Raw genomic sequence first — 24,669 nt, forward strand, 5'->3', positions numbered from 1 at the left:
ACCAGATATGTTGGATTTTCTGTATCCCTCCCTAAGTCATATGATTTTACAGTCAGAGCACTGTCATAGGGTAGGCTGTGGGGTCACAGAGAAACTGTGCTTTAGAGACAGCACAGTCCCACTCTCCCTTCCACCCAGTTCCACCACAAGCACTTTAGGAAATGGGATCCACCTGCCTCCTGGGCTCAGGTCTATGTGAGCAGGACAGACCCTTGAACTGGAAAGTCTTTCCCCAAAGTGGGCAGGGGAAAAGGAAATTCACTTTGTTGGGCTCCTGCTGTTTGCCAAGTATAACAATTCCTTGGGGCATTTATGATTATCTCCCTGTAATAAATGAGAAGTTGGAGGCTCAGCAGTTTAAAGAACCTGTTCAGGCTCAGCGCCCATAGCACAGTGGTTACGGTGCCAGCCACATATACCGAGGCTGACAAGGTCGAACCCGGCCCAGGCTAACTGCAACAGAACAATAGCCGGGCACTGTGGTGGGCACCTGTGGTCCCAGCTACTTGGGAGGCTGAGGCAAGAGAATCACTTAAGCCCAGGAGTTTGAGAGCTGTGACGCCACGGCACTCTACCAAGGGTGACATAGTGAGACTCTGTCTCAAAAAAAAAGAAAAGAACTTGTTCAAGATCCAGCTTTTAGAATGATGGACCCAAATTCAGAAAGCCATTCGGCTCGGCGCCTGTGGCTCAAGTGGCTAAGGCCACATATACCTAAGGTGGCGGGTTCGAATCCCCAGCCCGGGCCCGCCAAACAACAATGATGGCTGCAACCAAAAAATGGCCAGGTGTTGTGGCGGGCACCTGTGGTCCCAGCTACTTGGGAGGCGGAAGCAGGAGACTCGCTTGAGCCCAGGAGTTGGAGGTTGCTGTGAGCGTGATGCCATGGCACTCTACCCAGGGGGATGGCTTGAGGCTTCGTCTCAAAAAAAAAAAAAAAAGAAAGAAAGCCATTCCACAGCTCTGCCTGGCCAAAGAATCATCCCCTGCAACTTAGTACCTCGATGAGATACTCCCTGGAGCTAAGTCCCCACTGAAAGCATCTCCCCCTGCTGGGTACACGTGAAAGGTGGGTAAGGCTCACTCACTGCCCAACCTCCATCATGGCCCTAAAAAGAAGTCTTGGTATCAGCCCATGCTCAGAGGAACATAATGTGGGCTCACAGGCGATCAGATGTCAGGCTGCGTGAGAATCAGGCAACCCGTGGAATATTCTCCGCCTTTCTTCTCTATTCTGAGTTTGACTGGCACAGACTTGTGTGGAGGAAGAAGCCCCTTGAGTGTATTGGCTTCAGTCAGCTGCATATGCCTGCTATGATGAGAAAGCCTTGGGCTAGGGTCAGATCACCTTGGCAGAGAAGCTATACAACTTTAGACAAGTCACTTAACCTCTCTGGGCCTCCATTTTCACATCTTTCAAATAAGAAATCGCATTTTCCCTGCCTCCCTCCCACAGCTGTTGGGAAGATCATGTGAGACAGTGGGCAGGGAAGGGAGAAATGAAATTTAGGAAAAAAAAATAGATTTAACAGTAAATTATCATTTTGACATATTTTCTCCCAGTCTTTTTTTCCCCCAGGCCTGGTACTCTGAGTCACACCCTCCCTTCTCATTATAGCACATCCTCAACTCCATATCCCATTATGAGGAGGCCCTTGGGAGGCCACCCAGGTCTGGATAACTCGTTGTAAGGAGGGGGGCATCCAGATAGAGACACAGAGCAGCGAGCATATGTATCTCTGGGTGTGTGTCTGTCCAGGAAGGAAAATCCACTGTTCCCATCTCTGACTTAGCCTGTGTTAAAGCAGCAGAATGTGTCAACCTAGTCCTCTTTCCCCCAAAGTCAGCAGTAGCGGTGCAGGTGAAACCATGCCTCTTCTGTGATATGTAGCTGCTTGTAAGTGAACTCACTGACAAGTAATATCCAATAGAAAATACATCAGTGTCATACTGCTAAGTCTTTATTTATTATGGTATTGTACAGTACCGTTGCTGTCAAGTTTTCAGGCTGCTAATAATGCTTCTAACCCTGCTGCTAACACCTCATTCTTTCTTCTATTCCCTGCTCTCCTGTCTTCTGTCAGAAATAAAGATTTCAAACATAGGTAAGACAACCAGTGGAGAATCTTCCCGACTCTCCCCTGCCTCGTTGCATGCTGTATGATAAGCTGCATGTGTCAATTTCAGCGGTTCCGTGGAAAATAATCCTGTGTGATTGGAACTGATTGGGGGTAATCAGTTGCGATGAGAGGAATTCATCAATGATGGTTGGGGGGTGGGGGGGTGGCGAGAGCCTGAATTCCTTAAATCTGTAGCAAAATGAGGCAGCTTGTTTGGTAGTCTGCAGACATGACGGACCGAAGGACCAGGAGAAGGAATTGAAGCCTTGCGATAGTAATGTGAATGCCACAGTCTGCTTATCCTTAGAATAAATGAGAATGTCATCCCTCCTGTGCTGAATGACTGTGACAGTCATGACGGGAAGTCCTGAGAACATCTTGATCAGGTGAAGAATCTGGAAGGAGGCAGAGTTCACATCTGCCCTCCGGGGACATTCCCAAGGTCTCAGCTTTGGGATGCCAGGCGACCCCACCAAGAGGTTTGCCAGCAAGGACAGAACAGCCCACAGAGGCTGCCTGTGGAGAGCAATCCCCAGATAGGAACTCTGCTGCAGAGTGCATTTGTCACACAGGCTCACTGCGACACGCAGCCTGCAGAAGCAGGTCTAGGCAGACAGATGAGAGAAAGGTCTGCCTGTCAGCAGCACTTGTCACTGTGGCACTCAGCTGACTTCTGAGCAGCGGTCACCCCAGAGCCCCCCCAACCTCATACACTTCAGGATGACTTGAAAAGTAACAGTGGACAGACAGGGTTGCATGGCCACAGAAGTGGCTCTCGGTTATCCACATGTGCCTCACATCAAAGTGGCATCTGCAGTGGTGCTAAGGTGGGATGAAAGAAGGTCTTAGGGATGGTGGAAAAGTCAGACCCAAAATCCAGTGACAATTACATCTATTGCTATGTATGTAGATATATCATTCATATAATAATCCTACATCTTATTGCAAGGTAATAATACTTGACCTATATAGAGCATTTCCTACGTAGCAGAGAGAGGGTTATGTGATTTACACGGATTGTAGCATTTTTTTAATAACCAAACCACCCTGTGAGGTACCTACCCATGATCACATCCGACTTACAGATGAGAAAACTGAAGCTTCTCAGTTGTGTGGCCTTGAAAAAATTACTTCATCTCTCTGAGCTTTAGTTTTTAACATGAGGTTGATAAAACCTTTCTTGGAGCATTATTATAAGGCTCAGAGAGGGTGTTTGTGAGGGTTTGACATTTCAGATACTAGGAGGAGCTCCAGAAATGGTGGTAATAGTGGCGGTGGCAGTGGTAGTAATAGCAATACATGCTGTGTGTCATTTACACTATTGTCATTTGTTATCATAACAACAATTATTGTAAGATGATGGTTATGATGCCTCTATCTTTCCCCCCAAAAGAAACTGAGTCCTTTCACATCCAAAGACACACATTTTAGATTAAATAGACATTGGTAACAAAAGAAAAAAGGAGGAAGCACATATATGTGATTGTACATCAGATTAGCCTCTGATCTGACAGCCAGAGTAAATAGGAAAATGATTATTTTCATAGTTTACATTATCAGAAATGGGAAATACGCCCACTGCTCAGAGGAGAAATATTTTTCCTGACACTGAAATCTGAAAGATTTGCAAGGAGATTTGTGTGGATGGTACTGAACCACACTCATAGGTGCCAATTTTAGTTAAACAGAAAACACCGAAGCACACGTGAAGATATTGCATTAAAACCTAGCATTGAACATTGAGACATTCCATCAGGGATGGTGGCTGCTTGGGACCAGCTATGCCACAGAGGGACACGGCTGGGAAGTGACAGGTGGCGGGGGCTCCCCTGCTGTGCATTCATCATGCAGCCTCAGGCTGGGCACCTAGCTTTCCTGGTTCCTAGTCGCACCATCTCTAAATCGAAAGAGTTCTGGTTTGGGAACCTTTTATTTCTAATGTTCAGTGACCTTTTGATACATTTCACAGGATGATTTCAAAGCCAGCTTCCTGCCCTCTCTCAATTCATTGTTTTCTTGGGTGCTAAAAACTGTTTCTAAAGTGAGCCAAAGTAGAAGAGAAAAAAAGTTGCTTTCTGCCTTCCAGTTTTCTAAAAGCAATTAGGAGACAGAAGGAAACCTGGCTGGGTTCCAGCTCTAGTTTAACTGTCACCTGTATATTGGCAAATTCCTTCCTCTCTCGGGGCCCCAGTGTCCCCGTTAGTCAGTGTTAAAGGCTGTTTAAAGAAATCCTAGAATGTTGTCCTCTTCATCCATTCATGGTCTCAGCAGCTCCAGTAACAGTATCTGGCCCCGCAACTGGTGACTTCAGCCTGTGCTGTGCTCCCCCAGGGCAGGCCCATCTCTGCCTTTGCCTTCTTAGCCTCAGGCCAGCACTCCACATGGCGTGCTCTGTACAGAGACCCCAAATCCACTGCGCATTTTCCCCTCTGGTCCCCTCAGGAAACAAGCATCCTTGCCTCTTCCCAGATCTCTTCCCCAGTGTCATGGAGGGATGTTAGAAGCCTTTCCTTCAGAAGCACATTTGAACACAAGAGCATTTAACTGCCCCAGAAAAAAGGTTGGATGGGACAATATTAAGTCTCATATACTTAACTTTTCTATTATGCACAAAATATTCTGGAGGTTTCTTAAGGTGACTGACTTTGCTTCAAAGCTACCATTTTTCAGCCATTATATTTTTTAATGGAACGGGCACTATGCTCAGGGATTTATGTTCTTCATGCAATTTTGTCCTCAAAGTAACCCTTTGAAGTAAGTGTGATTATCTCCATTTCTTGGAAGAAAAAACTGAGGCTCAGAGTAATAAGGCAATCTTCCCGAGATCACTTAACCAAGTAGGTGTAAGAACTGGTATTTGAACCCTTATCTGTGTGGCTCCCACACCCAAGCTCTTCCTACTAGTTCTGATCCTTCCAGGGCCGCCACTCAGTATGGTTGAAGGACACTCCTTTGCATGAGGCAGTTCAATTCTCATTGAAACCACCTCTTATCCCAAGAGACTTCTGGGATTTCAGCTCCTACTGGGAATCTCCCTGCACCATCTAGAAAGAAGGTAGAGTGAAGCTTGCTTTAGCCCATTAACCTCATGAATGGAACCCTGAAGGCCTCTAGATTCTGTGTCATTTCCAAAGGGACCAAGGTCATTTCAGGGACTGTAAAAGAATATGGGTCCTCAAGGATTTCTATGGAAAACTCTAGAAATAGAGCTGTGATGCTACTCTGTGCCCACCCCCGCCCCGTTCAGGGTACTAGGAAATGGATCAGACACGGTCCCTATCCTAGAAATGCTCCCTGTCCACACAACCAGGCCCCAGGTCTCAGCCGTAGGCCACCTTCCATCTCATGCCCTGAAAGCATTTATGACTTGCAGAGTATTCTAAGGCCTTGCTCTCCAGAGTACAGACAAGCAGAGTTGGCAATCCCTAAGAGCGCATTAGAAATGCAGGCTCTCAAGTTCTGTACGCTGGAACTACTGAAGCCTGCATTTTAGCAAAGTCTCCAGGTGGTTCATATGCACATTCAAGTTTGAAAAGCACAGCTTTAAAGCTGTGATTTCCAAATCTGACTGTACTTCCAAGTTATCTACAGAGATCTCAAAGGCACAGGTGTCCAGGCCCTTCAATACTTACAGTTAATGCGTTTCTTTTAACCTCTCCAGGTGATTCTGACGTGTAGCCACGCTTGAGAATCATCACCCTAAGACTGTTAGCACTGCATGCATATCCTATATATACCCCCAGCCGGGGAGACTGGTACACATGCATCCAAAAACTGATCAGAACTTTCTGGAGGACTTGATCTGCATCAGCCCAGTATGAGTCACCGGGATTCAAAGTCAGTCCCTGCCCTTGAGGATTTCAGATTTCATTGAGGAGATAGATAACAGAAAAGTGTCTTAAGGACTACAGATATTGAAAATAGAAACTTCTTAGGTTCTAGCAGAGACACAACCAAGGGAGTGGCCAGTTCTGCTAGCCAGGAAGAAGTGGGGGTCCAGGAATGGTATCACAGATGAGGTGATCCTGGAGCTGCGTCTCAGGAGATGAGCAGGTGCCCTCAGCAGCAGTGTGGAGAAGCAGAAAGAACACAGACGTCAAAGTGGAGCGGATCTGGGTCCAATTCCATCCTGCTACGTAGGAGTATGTGGTCCTAGTCTAGTCACTTCTCCTCTCCTAGTCTCAGTTTTCCGAGATATAGTGAGGAAAGGTACCTTCCTTGTCTGGTAGTTGTGAGGACAATGAGGTCACATGTGCCAAGTGTTAGCACAATGTCCAGGACAGAATCAATAGCCATGGTGGTAATGGGTGTGTTTGTATCAGTGGCAGTTGTCCCTGCAGCTCTGTTCTGCCCAGTGATGCCACTGCAGCCTGGTGGAGGTCTGGACAGATGTCCTGGACTCAGCTCCCAGCAGTAGGTGGCATGAGGAAGAAGTGAGCGAGCTGAAGAATGTTCAAAGAACTGCACAGACTAGAAAGGGCTGTTGAGGTGTATAACTTCATTTGCTCCTAATGATAATCCTGTGAGTATAGCAGACAAGGAGCTTAGAAGGTTGACCGCTGAGGGACCTACAACTTGAACTATTTAGATGACTTGGTCTAATTGGAACAAGTTCAAAGCTAGTCCTTCCTTCCCTTCCCTTACACTTAACTGACCAGCAGACCTCAAATCTGTCCTTGGGTACAAAAGATGCAGCCAAACATCTTATAGACTAGGAGAATCCTGCCCACGACACCCACCCCTGGAATTTACTGACCTGAGAAATTCCACATGAGTGACACTTCTCTGGGCCAGTGCAGGGAGACATGAACTGGAAATTCAGGGGACTAATCTAAGTGGACAGGCCCCTCCCTCACTATACCCCCTCGGGGACCATTTTCTGCCAAGGTAGATAGCACCAGTTTATCATGAGTGATGGACAAAGAAATGAAGTGAGCGCCCCACCTCCCAGCTGTCATCGGGAAAGCAGAAAGATCAAGGATGCCCTCACACTACACAGCAGGATCTAAGGTCACTGCATTTAATTCAGCCAGAATCAGCGTTATCTGGGAAGATTAAATCTGTGCTACATTATAGGGTAAGTCACAGGGAACATTTCAAGATAAACAGAGTATGTCCTCTTACCACCACCCCCAAAAGAGAAGTAAAAGAAAAGCAAAGTAATTTGGGTGAAAATACCACATAAAGAATCTAAAAACAGAGACTCCATCTATTTAAAATAAGTGGCTACAACGGACTGGACAGCACTAAGCTGAACACTGGCAAAACAAAAATCCTTTCGCTTCCTGTCATTATTGACAGCTCGATTTGGGAGGCACACACAAACATAAACAGCCACAGCCTCATGCTAATCCAGATATGAACAGACGTGGGTCTCTGTGCACGGGAAAGAGAGGATGGAGAAGGTTTGCCAGAATAGGTACCACTGGGCTGACAGGCAGGAGTGAGTAGGAAAGGGAAGCTGGGGAGACATTCTGCACAGCAGGAGTGGCAGGTGCCATTGCAGGGACAGGAGGTCAGTGTGGCCGGAATGTAGGGCGACTATGAGGGAAGGGCAGCAGAGGGGCCAGGAGGAGAAAGCAGGGCCGCAGGACGAGTCTCGTGTGCTGCCCAGGTGGGGAGTCCCGGCACGGAAAGCACTGACATTGCAGGTTGGTGTTGGGGTTAGATGCGGAAAGATGGCTTGAAAAGGACCCCACTACAGGCAGAGAAACTTGCCCCTGGTTTGAGAAGGAAGTAATGGGGCAGTAGCATTAGGGCTACAGAGGGAGAAACTCATACCAGGTAGTTGAATTCAGGGAGAGGCTGGCCCTGGTAGAGGTGGCTAGTCCCCAAGTACACTGACCAAAGCAAGGGATGTTTACAATGACAAGCAGGGCGAGATTAAGACCCTCAGGGATATAGACACTGAAAAGATAATGGTTCCCCAGCTGTCACATGGAATTCAGAAAATATCAGCCTGTAAAATAAACTTTTGTTTTTCAAAGGGACCCCAAACTTACATGCCTGATAAATGCGAAATAGTTTCTTTCTAAACTTTTCTGATTCTCTTGCTTGTATCTTAAAGGGGTCTGCAGGGCCTGGCCTTGCTGGTGCTCTCAGCACTGCTTAGTCTGTCCCCGTCCTCTAGCACATGCAGTGTGAATGGCCAGGGCCAGGCCATCCAATCTGAACAGAGAAAGAGAAATAGAGAGAGAACCCTCTGAATCAGAGACTTTCCAGAGACATGGAGGGGCTACCCGTACAGACATGCACTTTGAGGGACTAATAAGGGATTGGCCAAGCACAGGAACTCCTAATGACCTTCCCAAGAGCAATGACTCCAACTTCAGTGCGCCCTGGACTCAGAGGAAGTCGTGTATCTGTGCCATGAGACAGCCCATTCAGGCTAAGGGATACGTATTCCACAGTCACCTCCAAATGCAAGAACATCTGCAATCGCTGATAATTAAAATAGCAATTATTATTTTTGAACACCTACTATGTGCCATGCACAGTGCTAAGTACTTTGCATTTATGATTTTATGTAGTTTCCCCAATACCCCAGCAAGATAGCTATTAACATCCCCATTTTGCAGTTGAAGAAAACTTGATATTCAGAAGGCCAGGTAACTTGCCCAAATTTCTGAACTGGCAAATTCTAGAACTAGACTTGGAACCCAAGCTGATCTGATTCCAAATCCTATGCATTTTCCCTGCCCTGTGGCTAAAGGTGGTACCCTGTCTAGTTAATGCCTCTCCCTTCTCTGTCCTCTGTTAGCATAGCCTAGTCTCTGTGACTGCCTTCCATAAACAGAATCATCACACTGTTCTTCTGTGGCGGTTAGTTGTCCTTGGGTTTGCAAATTCATTTCTATCTGGCTGCAGGAAGGAGATCCCTGGGCTCCTTATAAGTATAACATGAGTGTCAACAGAAGACAGTGCTGACACTGACTGGAAGTCACATCTAGCCAGGGTCTTATACATCAGTCGAGATGGGGGCCGGGGGGGGATGGGGGTTGCTATAAATACCCTGTGGAGAAAGGCTTGTTTTTGAACTCTTGAAGTGTTTTTTAAAGTCAAGTGCTCCATGTTTCTAACTCGAATTAATAGGCTGCCTATGTAAGCTTTGTGGATAAGCTTTATAAGAAGACGTGTATTTAGCACCTGATACGAGCATGACACTGGGCTGGTTTTGCATTAATTATGTTTTTGCACTAACAGTGGTTGAAAGAGATAGTTAGGCCAATTGCTAAGATAAGGAATATTGCAGAACTAGCCCCCCAAATGGGAACTTCATCCCTGTAAGATACTTGCTGGGATTCTAAAGGGCTGGTATTCAAGTTGTATGTCTCTAGCTACCTCCTAGGGAAGAAGAAAGTGCCCACAAATTGGCCGTGTCTTTGTTTTCTAGTCACAGTCCAGCACATAAGTACTACCTGACCACAGACCCCATGAGCGGGGCTGTCTTCCTTTCCGACACCAACAGCCGACGGGTCTTTAAGATCAAGTCCACCGTGGTGGTGAAGGATCTTGTCAAGAACTCCGAGGTGGTTGCGGGGACAGGTGACCAGTGCCTCCCCTTTGATGACACTCGCTGCGGGGATGGCGGGAAGGCCACAGAAGCCACCCTCACCAACCCCAGGGGTAAGGCCTTGCTTTATATACACTATCAATAACATTTATGGGGAGTATTTTCCATTTCCAAAATACATGTTTAACACTACAAAAATTTTCAGAAAATCCCAAGAAATATATGAAGGAAAATTAAAATGGGGAAGATTCCACCAGCAGGAAATCTTCCCAGGTAACATTTCCTGTATCCTTCATAGTCTTTTTACTGTTCATGTGTGTAATGTTCACTAAAAACAAACCAAATGAGATCACGGTAAACAAAGTGCTTCAGTAACCAGCTTTTTCGCCTACATGATGCATCATGAACATTTCTCCATATCATTAAATACATTTCTGTGTATTTATCTCAAATGACTATATAGTATTCCAGCAGACTGATGTCTCATAATTTATTTGTCAATCCCCTATAATTGGACATTTATGCTATATCTCATTTCCTGTTGTACAAGAACATCTTTGCATACGTTCATGTGTTGTAGGGTGGTTTAACTATAGGTTTCAATTTTGAGTCCTTCTAAAAATTGAACCTCTAAGTGCCCACGATCACAATTTTTCATTCACTTACTCCAAAAGTATTTATGGAGTACACACAGAACGTGGAATGCATAGATAAAAAGGTAAGTTCATTGTAGCAGAATAAATAAGACTTGGATGTGAATCACTCTGATACTGGAAAAAGAAAGAGGTGCTCCCCGAGATGCAGGAAGAGAGAATTGTGGGTGGGGATTTAGAACCAGGAGAGACCTCTGTGCCTTGCAGACTGGGAAGGCTTTGGGGGGAAGACGCCACCATGATAAACAGACGGTCTTCAGTGCAGCATCTGCCATGTTGCAGGCCGTACAGCCTGTGACGGACAGTGTCAGAGGCTCGGGGTCCTCGTTGTTAGATGGGAGTAACAATACTGTCTCTATCTTCTAGGATTGTTCTGATGGCCAAAATTAATATATTTCATACGATCTCCCATAAAGATGTTGTGATTGCATTATTAATCAGTGCCGTATTTTCTGGTCTAGAAGTAGCAAATCGAGGCAGTAAACTCCGGTGACATTAGGCTTTCAGATTCAGATTTTGTCATCGAGTAGCTGTGCGATTTGGGGGAGTTCCTTACCCTCGCTGAGCCTCATTTTCCTTATCTATGTAACAAGGAGATACCACACGTTGTAGTACAGACTGAATAGTCTTAGGAATGTGAGTGCTCAGTACACTCAGTACACTGTGAGCAAAAGCTCACAGTATTTATTCAATAGTTTCCCTCCTCATTACGATTTCCCTAATACCCAGAGAGCAGCTGGCAGTGGAAAGTACCAGGCTTGCACTTAGGCACCCTGCGTTACAGTTTCTCTGTGCCACTGGTGGGCTCTGGGACCTTCTCCTCTGGGCCTCTGGGCCTACACTGGTAAATGGCAAGTTGGGCTAAGTGATCCCCAAGACCTCCTTCAGCCACAACGTCCTTACTCGCTTAGATTTAAAACAGTTTTTTCTGGGAATCTTTGCTGTCTCTAGGCCTTTTTCATCTGCTCTGCACTCAAGTGTGTTCTGTCCCCACCCCACACTCACACGGACGTAGTGGCAGTGCGTTTGCCCCAAAGCCAGCCGTAATTAACGCAAATAGAAATGACAAAGGTGCCACAATAGGCAGACACTTTGTAGCAGGGAGGAAGAAAGATGTCCGTCTATTTAGCACAACAAAAGGAGAAAAACTTGAAGTAATTAATCACAGGACAGATCACTTCTATTAGCCTGTGCAGCCGACTTTGTAAACAAGAAGCCCGATTATTCATGGAGCACTCATCAGTTCTAGCAGATGGAAGGAAAGACAGGGCAGACAAGAAAACTCTTGTCTTGGTACTTAAAGAATGAAATTCATTTCCATTCTAGGCAGGACCACGCGAAAGGCTTCCCAGCCTTCTATGAGAAATCATTCTCTAGCCCATCCAGCCTAAGGAGTAGGTATGAGAAACAAGTGGTGCTCCACAGGCCCTGGGCGTCTAAACCACCTGCTGGCCACCCAGAGCTGTATGGGCCCCAGGGGCGAGGCCTGGAGACCCACCAAGTACTGTCCACTTTCTCATAATTACAGTAGTCATCAGTAATTATCAAGGGCTATTACGAGTCCCCACGTCACCAATGAGGACACTGAAATTTGAGGTGAAGTAATATGTCCAACGTAATACAGTCCAGTGTCTCTACCTAGGCAAAGCCTTTCTGTCCCCTTCTTTTTGTGTCTTCCCCAGAGGAAAAGGAACAGAACAAAAGTAACCAGCACCCCCTTTATTTCACCATGACCCTCCCAGGTCTGTTGCCTCACATGGTCCTGACTTACTCCCACCCTTCCCGTCTAAACCAGCTGCTTCTAGGGGGCGGGTCTCATCCACACCCCTGAACAGTTCCTGGCTTGGGAGGGGTACATCTGATTCTTTTGATGTTGAACCTGGGCAAATTGACATCACCAGGAACATTTCTAAACATGCATGGGTCCCGATCCCAGCCACATCGTGAGTTCATATTTCCAGGAGTGAGGTCCAGCAGGTATATATTTAAAAAAAAAACAAAAAACCTTCAGGTGCTTCTGATACACAACACTGGCTAAGAAGTGCTAATTGCATGAAGTGGTTCTCAGGCTTTGGTCTGTATCTTGTTATCAGCCAAGGTGCTTGTCCAAAATACTTCACTTGAGATATCTGAAGCCACTCGCTGCAGGGTACATCTCAGCAAAGCTCCCCAGGCGATGCTCACACACATCCAAGCGTGAGAAGAACAGATTCAGAACAGTCCCATTGTTAGACAGCTGAGAAAACAAATGCAGAGATGACCAGTGACTTGCCCAAGGTCACACAAGCTGGGCCAGGGGTAAAATTCTGATTCTTCTCTAACAGGAGCCTTCTTTTGGAATTAAATTCAGCAATATTCTTTCCACAAATCATTGGGTTCATTTTAGACTCTATACTTTTGTAACGACCAATAAAACTAAAATAATAAGAATAAAAAAACATAAAGGACAATTATCTTGAAAGAAAAGAAAAATTGTTATGAAAAACAGGATTTGATTATTATCATTACCAGGCGTTAGAAGCAGCTTATTTTAAATAATTCACAGTGTTAATATTGAAATAGATCCTTTATTCCACTCCTTCTAGAACTTGAAACACCCCCTCCCCCAGAAGTTCTGAATCTAGTTTTAGTGGATGGTTGAGGTGATTGTTTAGTGGCTGGTTGAGATGTTAGTTCTCTTTATAACCCACAAAGAGAAGGTCTCTGAGGGCAGCAAGGTGGGAGGACCAAAGCCCTGGGAGATACCCGGGTTCTCATCCCTGCTCTGAACAAGCCACTTGAAGCTTCTGAGCTTCAGTGTCCTCGTCTTTAAAAGGAGAAAGAAGGTTGTGGCCGGATCAGATCCAGTCATGTAGGGGTGGTGCTTTGCCAGCTCGCAAGTTCCTGAAAGCATGAGCCCTTGTTACCTCTAATGCTAAATTGCCTGCTTCTCTACCCCCAGGCATTACCGTGGACAAGTTTGGGCTGATTTACTTCGTGGATGGCACCATGATCAGACGCATTGACCAGAATGGGATCATCTCCACCCTGCTGGGCTCCAATGACCTGACATCGGCCCGGCCCCTCAGCTGTGATTCTGTCATGGATATTTCTCAGGTAAGGAGGTGGCTTCCCCTGCCAGAGCCCTGGGTCTGTCATCCTCTGTCTGCCACTGGCCAGTCTGTTGGCAGTTCATCTTTGCACTGAACCAGCCTGTTAGGGCACTCACTTGGTGCTTGGCCTTGATGAGCATGACACAGCCATGTCCTGGGAGTTTACCATCAGGGGTTACAATGTGTGGCCCTAGTAGGGGCTCAGGGACAGTGAGAAAATCTGCATGAGGAAGCCCGGGAGCAGCACAGTCTGGATAGAGCTGTACACCCTGTCAGTTCACACCCATGGCCACACGAACTCCTCTCGGGTGGCTAACAGGCCTCTGTACGTGGTATGCTCTCTGTCTAGACTGTATGCTCCCTGAGGACAGAGATTCTGTCAGTCTTTTCCTCTGCTATAGTCAGGGTGTCTGCTACATTGTAGGAGCACAATCTATATTTGTCGATTGATTAAGTGATTGATTGAAAACCAGCTTTGCCTCTCTCTCACTTACTAGCTCGGTAACTTTAGTCAACTTTCTGAAGTCATGTAGCCTCATTTTTCCTATCTGTAAAATGGAAATAATTTGCATCAGCCTTGGAGGATTGCCTTGAGAAGACATAAAAAGATGCATGCAGGGCTCTGGGCTCTGCTGGCTCTTCAGGGGCGATGAATGAACCAAGGTGCCCCCTTTCACAAAGGAGGTAACATTTATGCCAGGTTTTAAAGGTTATATAAGGGTTTTCTGAGTGGCAAGAGAGAAAAAGAGACATTTCACACAAAGGAAATGGCATATGCAAAAACACAAAAATTTTAATGAGTCTAGCATATTCAAGGAACATGGAAGGCTGAATACCAGAATATAGGGTACTTGAAAGGGAGTGGCAGGAGGCATGTCTGGGGCCAGTTAGGGAAGGACCTTGTCATACCACTCCAGAGAGCTTGGACTTGGTAGCAGACACCAGCATAGGTCGGATAGAGACACCAGTGACTGACTCTGAGCACGTCCTGTGATGACTTGGCAAGGGATGTGTCCTTTATTGCTTGATCCCTTGGCAGGGCCTGGCCTATGCTGAATCTTGCCAATATTACCAAAACCTGGGAAATCAGGAGCATTGAATTATATCAAATTGCAAATTGGTTTCCGCTCCAGCAGCACTTAGCTTGTTAAACCCCTTCACTCTTAGGGGGGCCTGCACATGCATGCCCTTTCCGCAGGCTGTGGCACCTGCCGCAGTCTCACTGGTCATGCCTGCCTCTGTTACTGACATGTGTCACTGAGCCCTTCCACGGGGCCCCGCGACTGCTGCTGGCGGTCCCAGCACATGTCTCATCCTTGTCACATGTTGGGGCGGTTTCCCTCTGCGCCAACTAATGTGATTGTTACACTCCAGAATGGAATCTGTTCTCTGCCACTCGTCTTTGCAATTTGGCAGGCTTCCCCTTTCTGGCTCGAGAGTTTCCCTCTCCGGTCTGTGAGCAAGCTTGAATTACCCACCAGGAAGCTGCCATGACTTAAGGATGTGCATACAAGTATTTTCAGTTCTCCAAATGGGCCCTTACCCAGCCAGCATAGGGTGCTGAAAATTTTCAGTACACACATTGGAAAATAGTTTAACTTCAGATAGAGGTACTGCCAAGCAGTCAGATCAAAGGCTCGGAAGACAACTGGCATCTACTAGAGGAGGGGAAAAAAAACCTACACTTAGATTCAGAAATCCTGGACTGAAATTGCTGTACTCTTGGCCCTCGCTACTTTCGTCTGAATCTTGGCATGGGATTTTTTTCTTACCAAACTCCCTGACACCAGGCATATATTTTTACATACACGTATGGGCAGAGGGTACTGGCTTTCATTCTTAGAACTTCCTCTGTTAGAAACACCTATCTACTCTGCTGCCCGATGGGGAGCAGGGAGATCAGGCAGAGAGAGAAGAGCACAGCTCAGGGACAGGAGTGCAAAGGAGAGAACCAAGGAGACAGGAGCGGCTGCTCAGGAAAGAGACTAAGTCCAGGCCCAAAAGAAACCAGGGCATGGTTTCTGGAGTAGAGAAGGAACAGGAGATCCAGCAGCCTGGATTACCATAGCCTGTTAAGACCTGGGGAGCGGTTCTCAGTTCAGCAGGGTGTGGCCATCACAGAGAGAGTGTAATCCTGTACTTAAGATCCAAAACAAGAATTTATAATGTGCCAGGCACTCAGTTAGAAATGAGGACACAGAGGTGAGCACGATTTCTCTTAATTAGCTGTCACAATAATCTCATGGGGTAGATATTATGTACCCCATTGTATAGATAAAAACAACCTGAGGTTTGGTAAAAGAAAATGCATTTAGAAGTGCAGAGCCCTGTACCAGTTTCCATCAGGGGTGTGGAAGGAAATTTTTAATGGAAATCATGTACATAAATTGCCTAGCACAGTGCCTGCCTGCTAAGATGTAAATGTTAGTTCCCTTTATAACCCACAGAGAACTTCCTTGTAAATTGTCTCATTGGGTCCTCACAACTACCCTATGTAATATTTATTACCCCCTTTTACAATGGAGAAAAAAAGTTCAATGTTTAAGAAAAGTAAAGTGGGCTCGGCGCCTATAGCTCAACCCGGCTAAGGCGCCAGCCACGTACACCTAAGGTGGTGGGTTCGAATCCCCAGCCCGGACCCGCCAAACAACGATGGCTGCAACCAAAAAATAGCCGGGCATTGTGGTGGGCACCTGTGGTCCCAGCTACTTGGGAGGCAGAGGCAGGAGACTCGCTTGAGCCCAGGAATTGGAGGTTGCTGTGAGCTATAATGCCATGGCACTCTGCCCAGGGGGATAGCTTGAGGCTCTGTCTCAAAAAAAAAAAAAAGTAAAGTGGCATGCAGTAATTGTGGAAGTGGGACAGAAAATGAGGAGTCCTGATCACAATCCATTGCTCTCTCTATGCCATTCGCTGGTCGTGCATTCATTTGACGATGCACGTTTCCAAAACCACCCCACAACAAGGCAGTCAGCTCCAGTGCTTTAGTAAAGGCACAGAGTGCTCTCAAGGACAGGGAAGAGAGCGCTCTCCTCCACGCTGCAACCACAAAATGTGGGAGCTGGAGTACCTCTGATGTTATGACGTCTAGTCCCTCCATTCTGGTGAGGAATCATTACTAACAGGGAAGAGAAATGAGAGAGGCTTAGGTAGTCGGTCTGGTCAGGAGTCATTCATTACACAGGCAGCACAGCCGACCATGGCCAAGAGCAGAGCCTCCTCCCTCCCCAGGCTCCTCTGTGCACTTGGTGTGAGGGCAGAGTGTAGGAAAGCGCCTGCTCTTCATTCCTCCCTCTCTTTCTTCTCCCCTCACCCTCCACCATTCTCTCTCCCCACCCCACCCATCAGGGAGCCATCTTTTCACCATAATGACAGGTAGAAAGGTCTCTCCAAGCAGTTCCCCAAGGTGCCACAGGACCAGAGGGCATAAAATATTTAGCAGCCAGTGTTGACAAGAAATGGGTTTTAGGAAATTGAAAATCCCCCTGTCACTTTAGAGCAAACTGTGCTCTTAATGCAGCCTGAAAGCTGCCAGGACGCTGTGCTCTTTGAAACAGCTGCCCTGTTGCAGCTCCTTGGTTTGGTGGGTGAAGGATCCAGACAGGGAGTGAGGGAACAAAAGGCTTTAGGAGGCAGGAGCCAAGGACAGAGTTCTGAAGAACTGAGAACTGGCCTGCCCCGGCCTGAGAGTGGCCCTGAGCTGAAGGGAACAGATAGACAGAGCGGTGGCCTCATCTCATGTGTATAGAACTTATTAGGGTTTCTTTGTACCTTGGAAAACTACCACTTTTATATTGTAAAAAATATAATTCAGAAATCATAAAGAAGAAAATTATAATTACTTTTAATCCCAGAATGATTAACATTTTGGTATATATTCTTTGCTTAAGCTTTCGATCTCCTCATTATCCATAATCCATCTAAAGTTCTTGTGCTTTTTTCTCCAATTGGTATCGCACTGTGCTTACAGTTCTGTAACCTGTCCTAATATACAGCAGATATTTCCCCCTGCAATTAAACATCCATCTATAACATCACTTCTAACAACTACACACAGCATTTTAATTGACAGGTGAACTAAATGTACTATTATGTAGTTAATTTTCAGTTAGTGAGCATTTGAGTTGGTTCCAGTTTTTACTATTTTTAAAAATGGCTGTGCTAAACACCCATGCAGACCATGACGTACAAGAGTAAATTCCTAGAAGAGACACTTCTTTTCTAAAGGTAAACGCTTGCTTAAGCCAGCCCTAAGTTGGACCAAATGGTAAGGCTTTGTAGGGGGCTACAGTATGTTTTTGGGTAAAGTAGAAAAATCAGCAGGAAAGTGGCTATTGGCACTTCTGTTCCACACGTAGCTCAGCTAGAACCTCTGAGGGACACAGTCAGCAAAGAGTGTTCCCTTAGTGGCAACACCTGCACGGTTCACCTGCACTGAACAAAGCATTCCTCATTCAGACGTGCCAGCTGGAATCCCCAGGAGCCCACTTGAAGCCCATCCTTGCCAGTTTCCCAGCACAGGCCTCTGAACTCCTAGTTCCCACAGCCAGGCTTTGTCGTCCCTTCCAGGAGGACCTCCTCTCTGAGACATAGAGACCATTATCTAGATCAGGGTTTCATAAGTGTCGGTGTGCACAGAAATCATGTGGGGATGTTGCTTAAATGCAAGGCTTCAGGTAAGGGCTGCCACTCTGCTCTCTGACCAGCACCCCGTGGTGCCAACACTGCTCTGTCTGATCATCACACTGTAAGGAGCAAGGATCCAATTGTGATCCTCAACCCCACATTAGAATCACCAGGTAGATTTCTGAAATAATGCGAATGCCTGAGCTCCAGCACCCAGGCATTTTATTTAACCAAGGGTAGGATTTATGCACCAATATTTTCTAAAATGTCCACAGGTAATTTGAATGTGGGACCAAATTTGAGAGTCACTGGTCTAGAACCGTGTCAGACAGTGGCTGCAGTAATTTTGTCTTTACAGCCCTAGCACCTAGCCAGGTGTTAATCCATGAACTTGAAGGATTGTGAAATGATCTCCCATACATGTACCATACCCACTATTCACAAAGAGTCTTTCTTCAGCCACTCAACAACTCCTACTTCTGCCTCCAAACTCCATCTGCCTTCCCCTCCCACCTCTAGAACACCAGCTGCCATCATTTGAATTCAGCACTGTTGTCATCCTGTTCTCCAGATGTGAATAGGGAGGCTCGGAGAGTAACTTGCCCAGAGTCATAACAGTGGACTGGGATCTGAACCCAGGCCTATCTGACTCCAAAGTCTGCCCTTTCACCTACTGTTTCATTGTTGTTGTTGTCCCTTTCTTCATGCTTTGTCAGCCTAACAGAGACTAGCAGGTGTCTCAGTGGGAGCTGTGTCAGGGTTTCACTCTGATCAGGAGGCTCACACTTCAGTGTTGACAATAGGCTGTGTGAGGACCAAGCAAGACTATATACGAAGGCAGTGTGGATGCTGTTACAGGCTACACGGGATGCAGGATGATGGGCGGTGAATATCTGCCAATCATTTGAGTGTTGGTATCTTCCTTGTCAGGTTCGCCTGGAGTGGCCCACAGACTTAGCCATCAACCCAATGGACAACTCACTTTACGTCCTTGACAACAACGTGGTCCTACAAATCTCTGAAAACCACCAGGTACGCATTGTCGCCGGGAGGCCCATCCACTGCCAGGTCCCTGGCATTGACCACTTCTTGCTCAGCAAAGTGGCCATCCATGCAACCCTGGAGTCGGCCACCGCCTTGGCTGTTTCACACAATGGGGTCCTATATATTGCTGAGACTGATGAGAAAAAGATCAACCGCATCAGGCAAGTCACCACGAGCGGAGAGATCTCACTCGTTGCTGGGGCCCCCAGTGGCTGTGATTGTAAAAATGATGTCAACTGTGACTGTTTTTCTGGAGATGATGGTTACGCCAAGGATGCAAAGTTGAATACCCCTTCTTCCCTGGCTGTGTGCGCGGATGGGGAGCTCTACGTGGCTGACCTTGGGAATATCCGAATTCGGTTTATCCGGAAGAACAAGCCTTTCCTCAACACCCAGAACATGTATGAGCTGTCCTCACCAATCGACCAGGAGCTCTACCTGTTTGATACCAGCGGCAAACACCTATACACCCAAAGTCTTCCCACGGGCGACTACCTTTACAACTTCACCTACACGGGGGATGGTGACATCACACTTATCACAGACAACAACGGCAACATGGTTAACGTACGCCGAGACTCCACCGGGATGCCCCTCTGGCTAGTGGTCCCAGATGGCCAGGTATACTGGGTGACCATGGGCACAAACAGTGCACTCAAAAGTGTGACCACCCAAGGACACGAGTTGGCCATGATGACGTACCATGGCAACTCTGGCCTTCTGGCAACCAAAAGCAATGAAAATGGATGGACAACATTTTATGAGTAAGTATCCAGACAAGACCATTTGATGGGTTTGTTTCATCAGATGCATTGTAGGATTAGAGGTGAACTGATGGAGTATTAATGTGTGTGTAGGGGGTGTTTCCTATCAATTCATGATCTGGAATATAAACATTACATATGTTCTGCATGTTTATAGTCCAGATGATTTCTCTAAGGAAGGAAATGGTATAGTAAAAAAGGCATGAGCTTTGGAGTCAGAGGAGTTGAACTTCATCCCAACTCTACCATGGACTCAAACTCTCTAGTCCTCAGTGTCCACATCTATAAAATGAATACAGGGCATACTCACCCAGCATACCCCAGGGAGGTGATGGAGAGGAAAAATATTTGATGAAATGCTAGCATCTTCATATGCCCATCGTCCCCAAATAGGGCAGGGGGAGAAGGAACAGTCCCAGGTGGACAAGTGTTCCACATAACTGAAGCTTTTTGGGTAGAATTTCTTAGGAAATACACTACATGCCTCCCTTCTCAAGCATTCTAGACTGTCAGTCATTGGTAAGGAACAACACAATGGCTCATTCTGCTGCAGTGTGAAGGGAGCTTCCAGGACAGGGAGTGGGGAGTGAGGAAGGAGACAGACCCCTTCACTCCTGCCTAAAGTGATTTGAAACTACTCTTTTGTTTGGCTCCTGATCTCAAGGGCACAGCTTCCTCCCTCTGGGTGGCGCTGTTGTGTCACCAGTTATCTCGGTCCTAGCTCACGCATCACTAGCTCACTTCAGGCTTCTTCAGGGGTGTGGTCAGAGAACCAGAAGTTCAGCTTGTTATGATCTTAGCCAAAATTAAAGCTATGTCTGAGGTGCTCCTCTGTAAGATATTTAAATGAATGGACTGACATCTCTTTTTCTATGTAAATGTTGTTAAGCATTTCTTTGAGATCTTAGCCATGTTCCCAACAGCTAAGACTACTGAATATATCACCATTAAATAAGGATGCAAGAGATGGGGCAGAAGTTAGCCTTGTTGAGCTGTGGGCTAGGAAATACATCATTGCGTTTAATCCTCACAACAGCTCTGGAATATGGGCGATATTATCCATTTTGTTGACGATCTTTGACTCAGAGAGGCTCCGTTGTCCACTGTTTAGTAGTGAGAACAGAGCAGACCAGGGATCACACCCAAGGCTGACTGAAGCCAGCACTGATGCCTTTCGGCTCTGCCCTGCTGCCCTCCCACCACCACCAGTTGAGTTGGTTAATTCCAAATGAACTCGACTCCTGGAACCCTAAATTTTTCTCAAGCTTGATCAAGCATTTGTTTCTCACAGGCCTAGAAGAATCCAGAGGAAAAGGATCTGTAATCAATTTTTTTTTTTTTTTTTGAGACGGCACCTCAAGCTATCCCCCTGGGTAGAGTGCCGTGGCATCACTCTCACAGCAACCTCCAACTCCTGGGCTCAAGCGAGTCTCCTGCCTCAGCCTCCCAAGTAGCTGGGACCACAGGCGCCCGCCACAATGCCTGGCCATTTTTTGGTTGCAGCCATCATTGTTGTTTGGCGGGCCCGGGCTGGGGATTCGAACCCGCCACCTTAGGTGTATGTGGCTGGCGCACTAGCCGCTTGAGCCACAGGCGCCGAGCCAATCAATTTTTAAGTACAATACAGTGTGTGTGTGGCAGAGCCAGAACATTTGCACAAAAATGTCCCAGAAATTTGCGCAAAGTTCACTGGCTAAATTCCTTTCTTCAAATAAGGACCTTGTTAATCACAAAGAAAAGACAAAGATCCAGGGAAACAGCAATTATCTTGATTAACTCGTTGAGATGGAAATACATTAAATAATTCAATTTTCCCCATTGCCCAGTGGAATTCTCTTATACATTATTTAGCCAATACAGGGGTTTCTTTGTCAGAGCAAGTCTGCGCACTCAATTAGTTCCCAAGGTCACTCCCTCAGATCCCAAAATAAATACTTACACATCACTGCACCATTACCCTCTCCATCCCTGAAATCTAAGACCATTTCCTACACTGCTACCAGAAACGATCCTTCCCTCTTTTTCCTTGATGAAATATACAGCCATAGTTGAGATGTTATAAGGAAGGAAAGATATTATGATTGCTTTTTATAAAATGCCACTTGGAATTTCAAAGAATCAACTTTACAGCAGTACCCAGGAGGAATACATGTATTGATCCTTGTTGACACAAACCAAAAACGAAAGAGAAAAGCCCTAAATTAGAAAGGCAAACTAGTTTTTCTGAGATCCTACTATGGGCCAGGCTCATTTAATCTTCACAGCAACCTCAGATGGTAGGGATTATCATCCACATATTTAACACGGGAACCAAACAAAGCACAGAAAGATTCATAACAAGCATAAAATCACACGGGTCGTGTGTGGCAGATCCAGAACCTGAGTCCAAATTCTTTAACCTGCCCTGGCCAAGTTCGCTATGTTCTTGGAGACTTATCTGTATGATCGGGACTTAAACAGTATCTACATGGATTTCATAGGGATAGTCTGAGGTTCAAAATTTCAGTGAGATAAAATGTGGAAAGCTCAATGTCAGAGTCATCAGTACTCAAATGGTGGCTGCTGCTGTTGTTAGTTCAAGCAATATCAATGGCAGTACCAGTAATTGAAGAAATATTATTTGGGTGTGAAAGCAGATGCAGGTAAACTCACCAAAGGACCAGACAGAAAGAAGTTGTAACTGAAGGAAGAAGGAATCAGAGGGCAGGCAAGGAGAGCAGAAGCAAGTGTCAAGTAGGAGAGATCAAGACAGGAGCTAGGAAAGAAGTCAGATCCCTGAGAATATCCAAAATGGGCAGGGGAAATGGCATTTAGACTGGGCTGAGGCTAAACAGTTTGGCTCAGACTGGGAACAAGGGGCACCAGATACCCGTTTTCACTGGATGTTAGCTGCATGACTCGAGAGCAGGCTGGCTGGCTGCCAGGCCCAGGTCTCAACTGGACATAAATAACCCCTGCCCTGCCCCATTTCTGGCCTACTATGAGGATCAAAAACTGAAACAAATACCAAGAATGAAAATGCTTTGCAAACTACAGGCTCCCTACAAATAAGGGTATGTTGTTATTTGCCATTACGGTATGGCTGAATAAGGATTTAGACAGATTTTGCCAATGAACCATTGCTCCAGTGAGGTTTCTACCATTGGCTCCACTAGAGAACTTAGCGGATTCCAACCCAAATATTGTAATATTAAAAAGAAAATCAGTTCAGGCTTGCCTGTGACGTGGGCTATTACTGAAACAAATTTTAAGTTGGCTATATCGACCCTCTTAACAAATTAAATAATATATCTAACATAAACATCACATGCTTCAGAGCAATCTGAGTTAGAGAGTTCGTAACTCTAGAGAATCAAGGTTACTTCCTTCCCCTAAGCCCACAGGTCTGCTGGTAGAAAACCTCAAAAGAGTTAGAGCCATCCCCATCTTCAGTGTGTAGTGCTTTCGCTCTCAGACATGGCTTCGGGTCAGATGGCATTGGGTAGCTAAGGAAATGGCTAATGAGTGTGAGCCAGTTTCCAAAGTTGACTTGCTAGGTGGGTGTGAGCAACAGTGTCTCCAAGTTTCATAAGGGAAATAGCTCTGCCCCCCCCCCCCGTAGTGCCCTATGACCGCTTGTGCTATAATTGTGTTCATGTTAACTGCCGTGAGACCCTTACTGATTTGTCTCTGTATCAAACCAGCAAGCAGGGTTGACAAATAGTAAAGATTTTGTGAATGAAATATAAGTTCAGGAGGAAAAAACGATAAAGACAGGAAACAAAAATAATGCTAGAGTGAGAAGAATACTGCATTCAAATCTCAGCTCCAGCACTGGTGGGGCTTGGGGTTTTTTTGTTTGTATTTTTGAGACATAGTCTCACTCTGTCACACTGGATCAACCCATGGGCTCAAGCAATCCACCCACCTCGGCCTCCTGGAGAGCTAGAATTATAGGGTACTCAGTCCCATTGATGCTCTTGACAGGACACAGAATTCACTCAAATAGGCCAAATGAAAAGGCTTGGCTTCTAGTTTTTGCTGGGGGATGTAAGAGCTATTAAGTGCGTGGTTCCCTGCCTTCTGAAAATAAGCTAGACAAAAGGCAAATTCATGACATGGTCATAGGGCAACCAACTGCCCCCAATCCAAGGAGAGACAGGCTCCTGCAGAAAGATGTGAGCACTGGCTTCCCTGGGGTGGATACAAGCAGAGGTAGGTAAGAAGAGTTCAGCCGGGGTGGTCAGCAACTTAGTGGAGGTTCAGTATGTACTGGGGAGAGAGTCTGAAGCCCTCTGAGGATGCAGAAACTGGGGGAGTCTATGTCCTCGTCAGTCAATGGCAGTACCAGTGGGGGTTCTGCACGAATCCCACCAGGGCTTTTCCTGCAGAAGAGAGCAGAGAAGGGTTTAAGGAAGTGTCCCTTGTGGTAGACCTAGGGTTCAGGGCATCTAGCAGCTGCTGAGGGGGAGCTTCCTGTTCCACCCAGACCCCCTGCCCTCATCTCCCCTCAGGAACAAAAGCCCCATCTGTGAGGAGAAGGGCACCCAACACCGTCCTGCTTAGGCGCTGGGGAAACCCTTTCAGCTGAATGAGAGGAGAAAAGAAAGGCTAAAAAACCGCTGGGAGAGGAGCAGGCACATGTGAGGAGCCCAGCACTCCAGCCGGAGTACAGGCAGGGGCCCCAGAGAGGCCGCAGTCCAGACTGAGGCTGGTCAAGACAGGAGAGGACGCTCCACCACCACCACAGCTGCAGAGAGGCTGAGGGCAGCAGAGAGGAGCAGAACACGTCTGGGAGAGGGGGAGAAGGGGCAAGAGGGTGGCAAGTGGACAGAGACCCTCTCTGGGGTGCTGCACAACGTGGGGGGCGGGGGCGTG

General features: G+C 46.6%; 1 protein-coding gene across 1 annotated transcript in view; it reads left to right on the forward strand.

Annotated features, from left to right (window-relative positions):
• TENM4 (teneurin transmembrane protein 4) overlaps positions 1-24,669 on the forward strand; it is a 398,484-nt gene that overhangs the window by 343,779 nt on the left and 30,036 nt on the right. Inside the window, exons 21-24 of the mRNA XM_023510159.1 lie at positions 2,085-2,105; positions 9,514-9,746; positions 13,228-13,382; positions 18,935-19,812. Of these exons, the coding sequence (XP_023365927.1) occupies positions 2,085-2,105; positions 9,514-9,746; positions 13,228-13,382; positions 18,935-19,812 (1,287 nt within the window). The remainder of the gene's footprint in view (positions 1-2,084; positions 2,106-9,513; positions 9,747-13,227; positions 13,383-18,934; positions 19,813-24,669) is intronic.

The sequence above is a fragment of the Otolemur garnettii genome, unplaced genomic scaffold (assembly GCF_000181295.1).
Source record: "Otolemur garnettii isolate 467f Iridium unplaced genomic scaffold, OtoGar3 scaffold00001, whole genome shotgun sequence".
Lineage (NCBI taxonomy): Eukaryota > Metazoa > Chordata > Mammalia > Primates > Galagidae > Otolemur > Otolemur garnettii.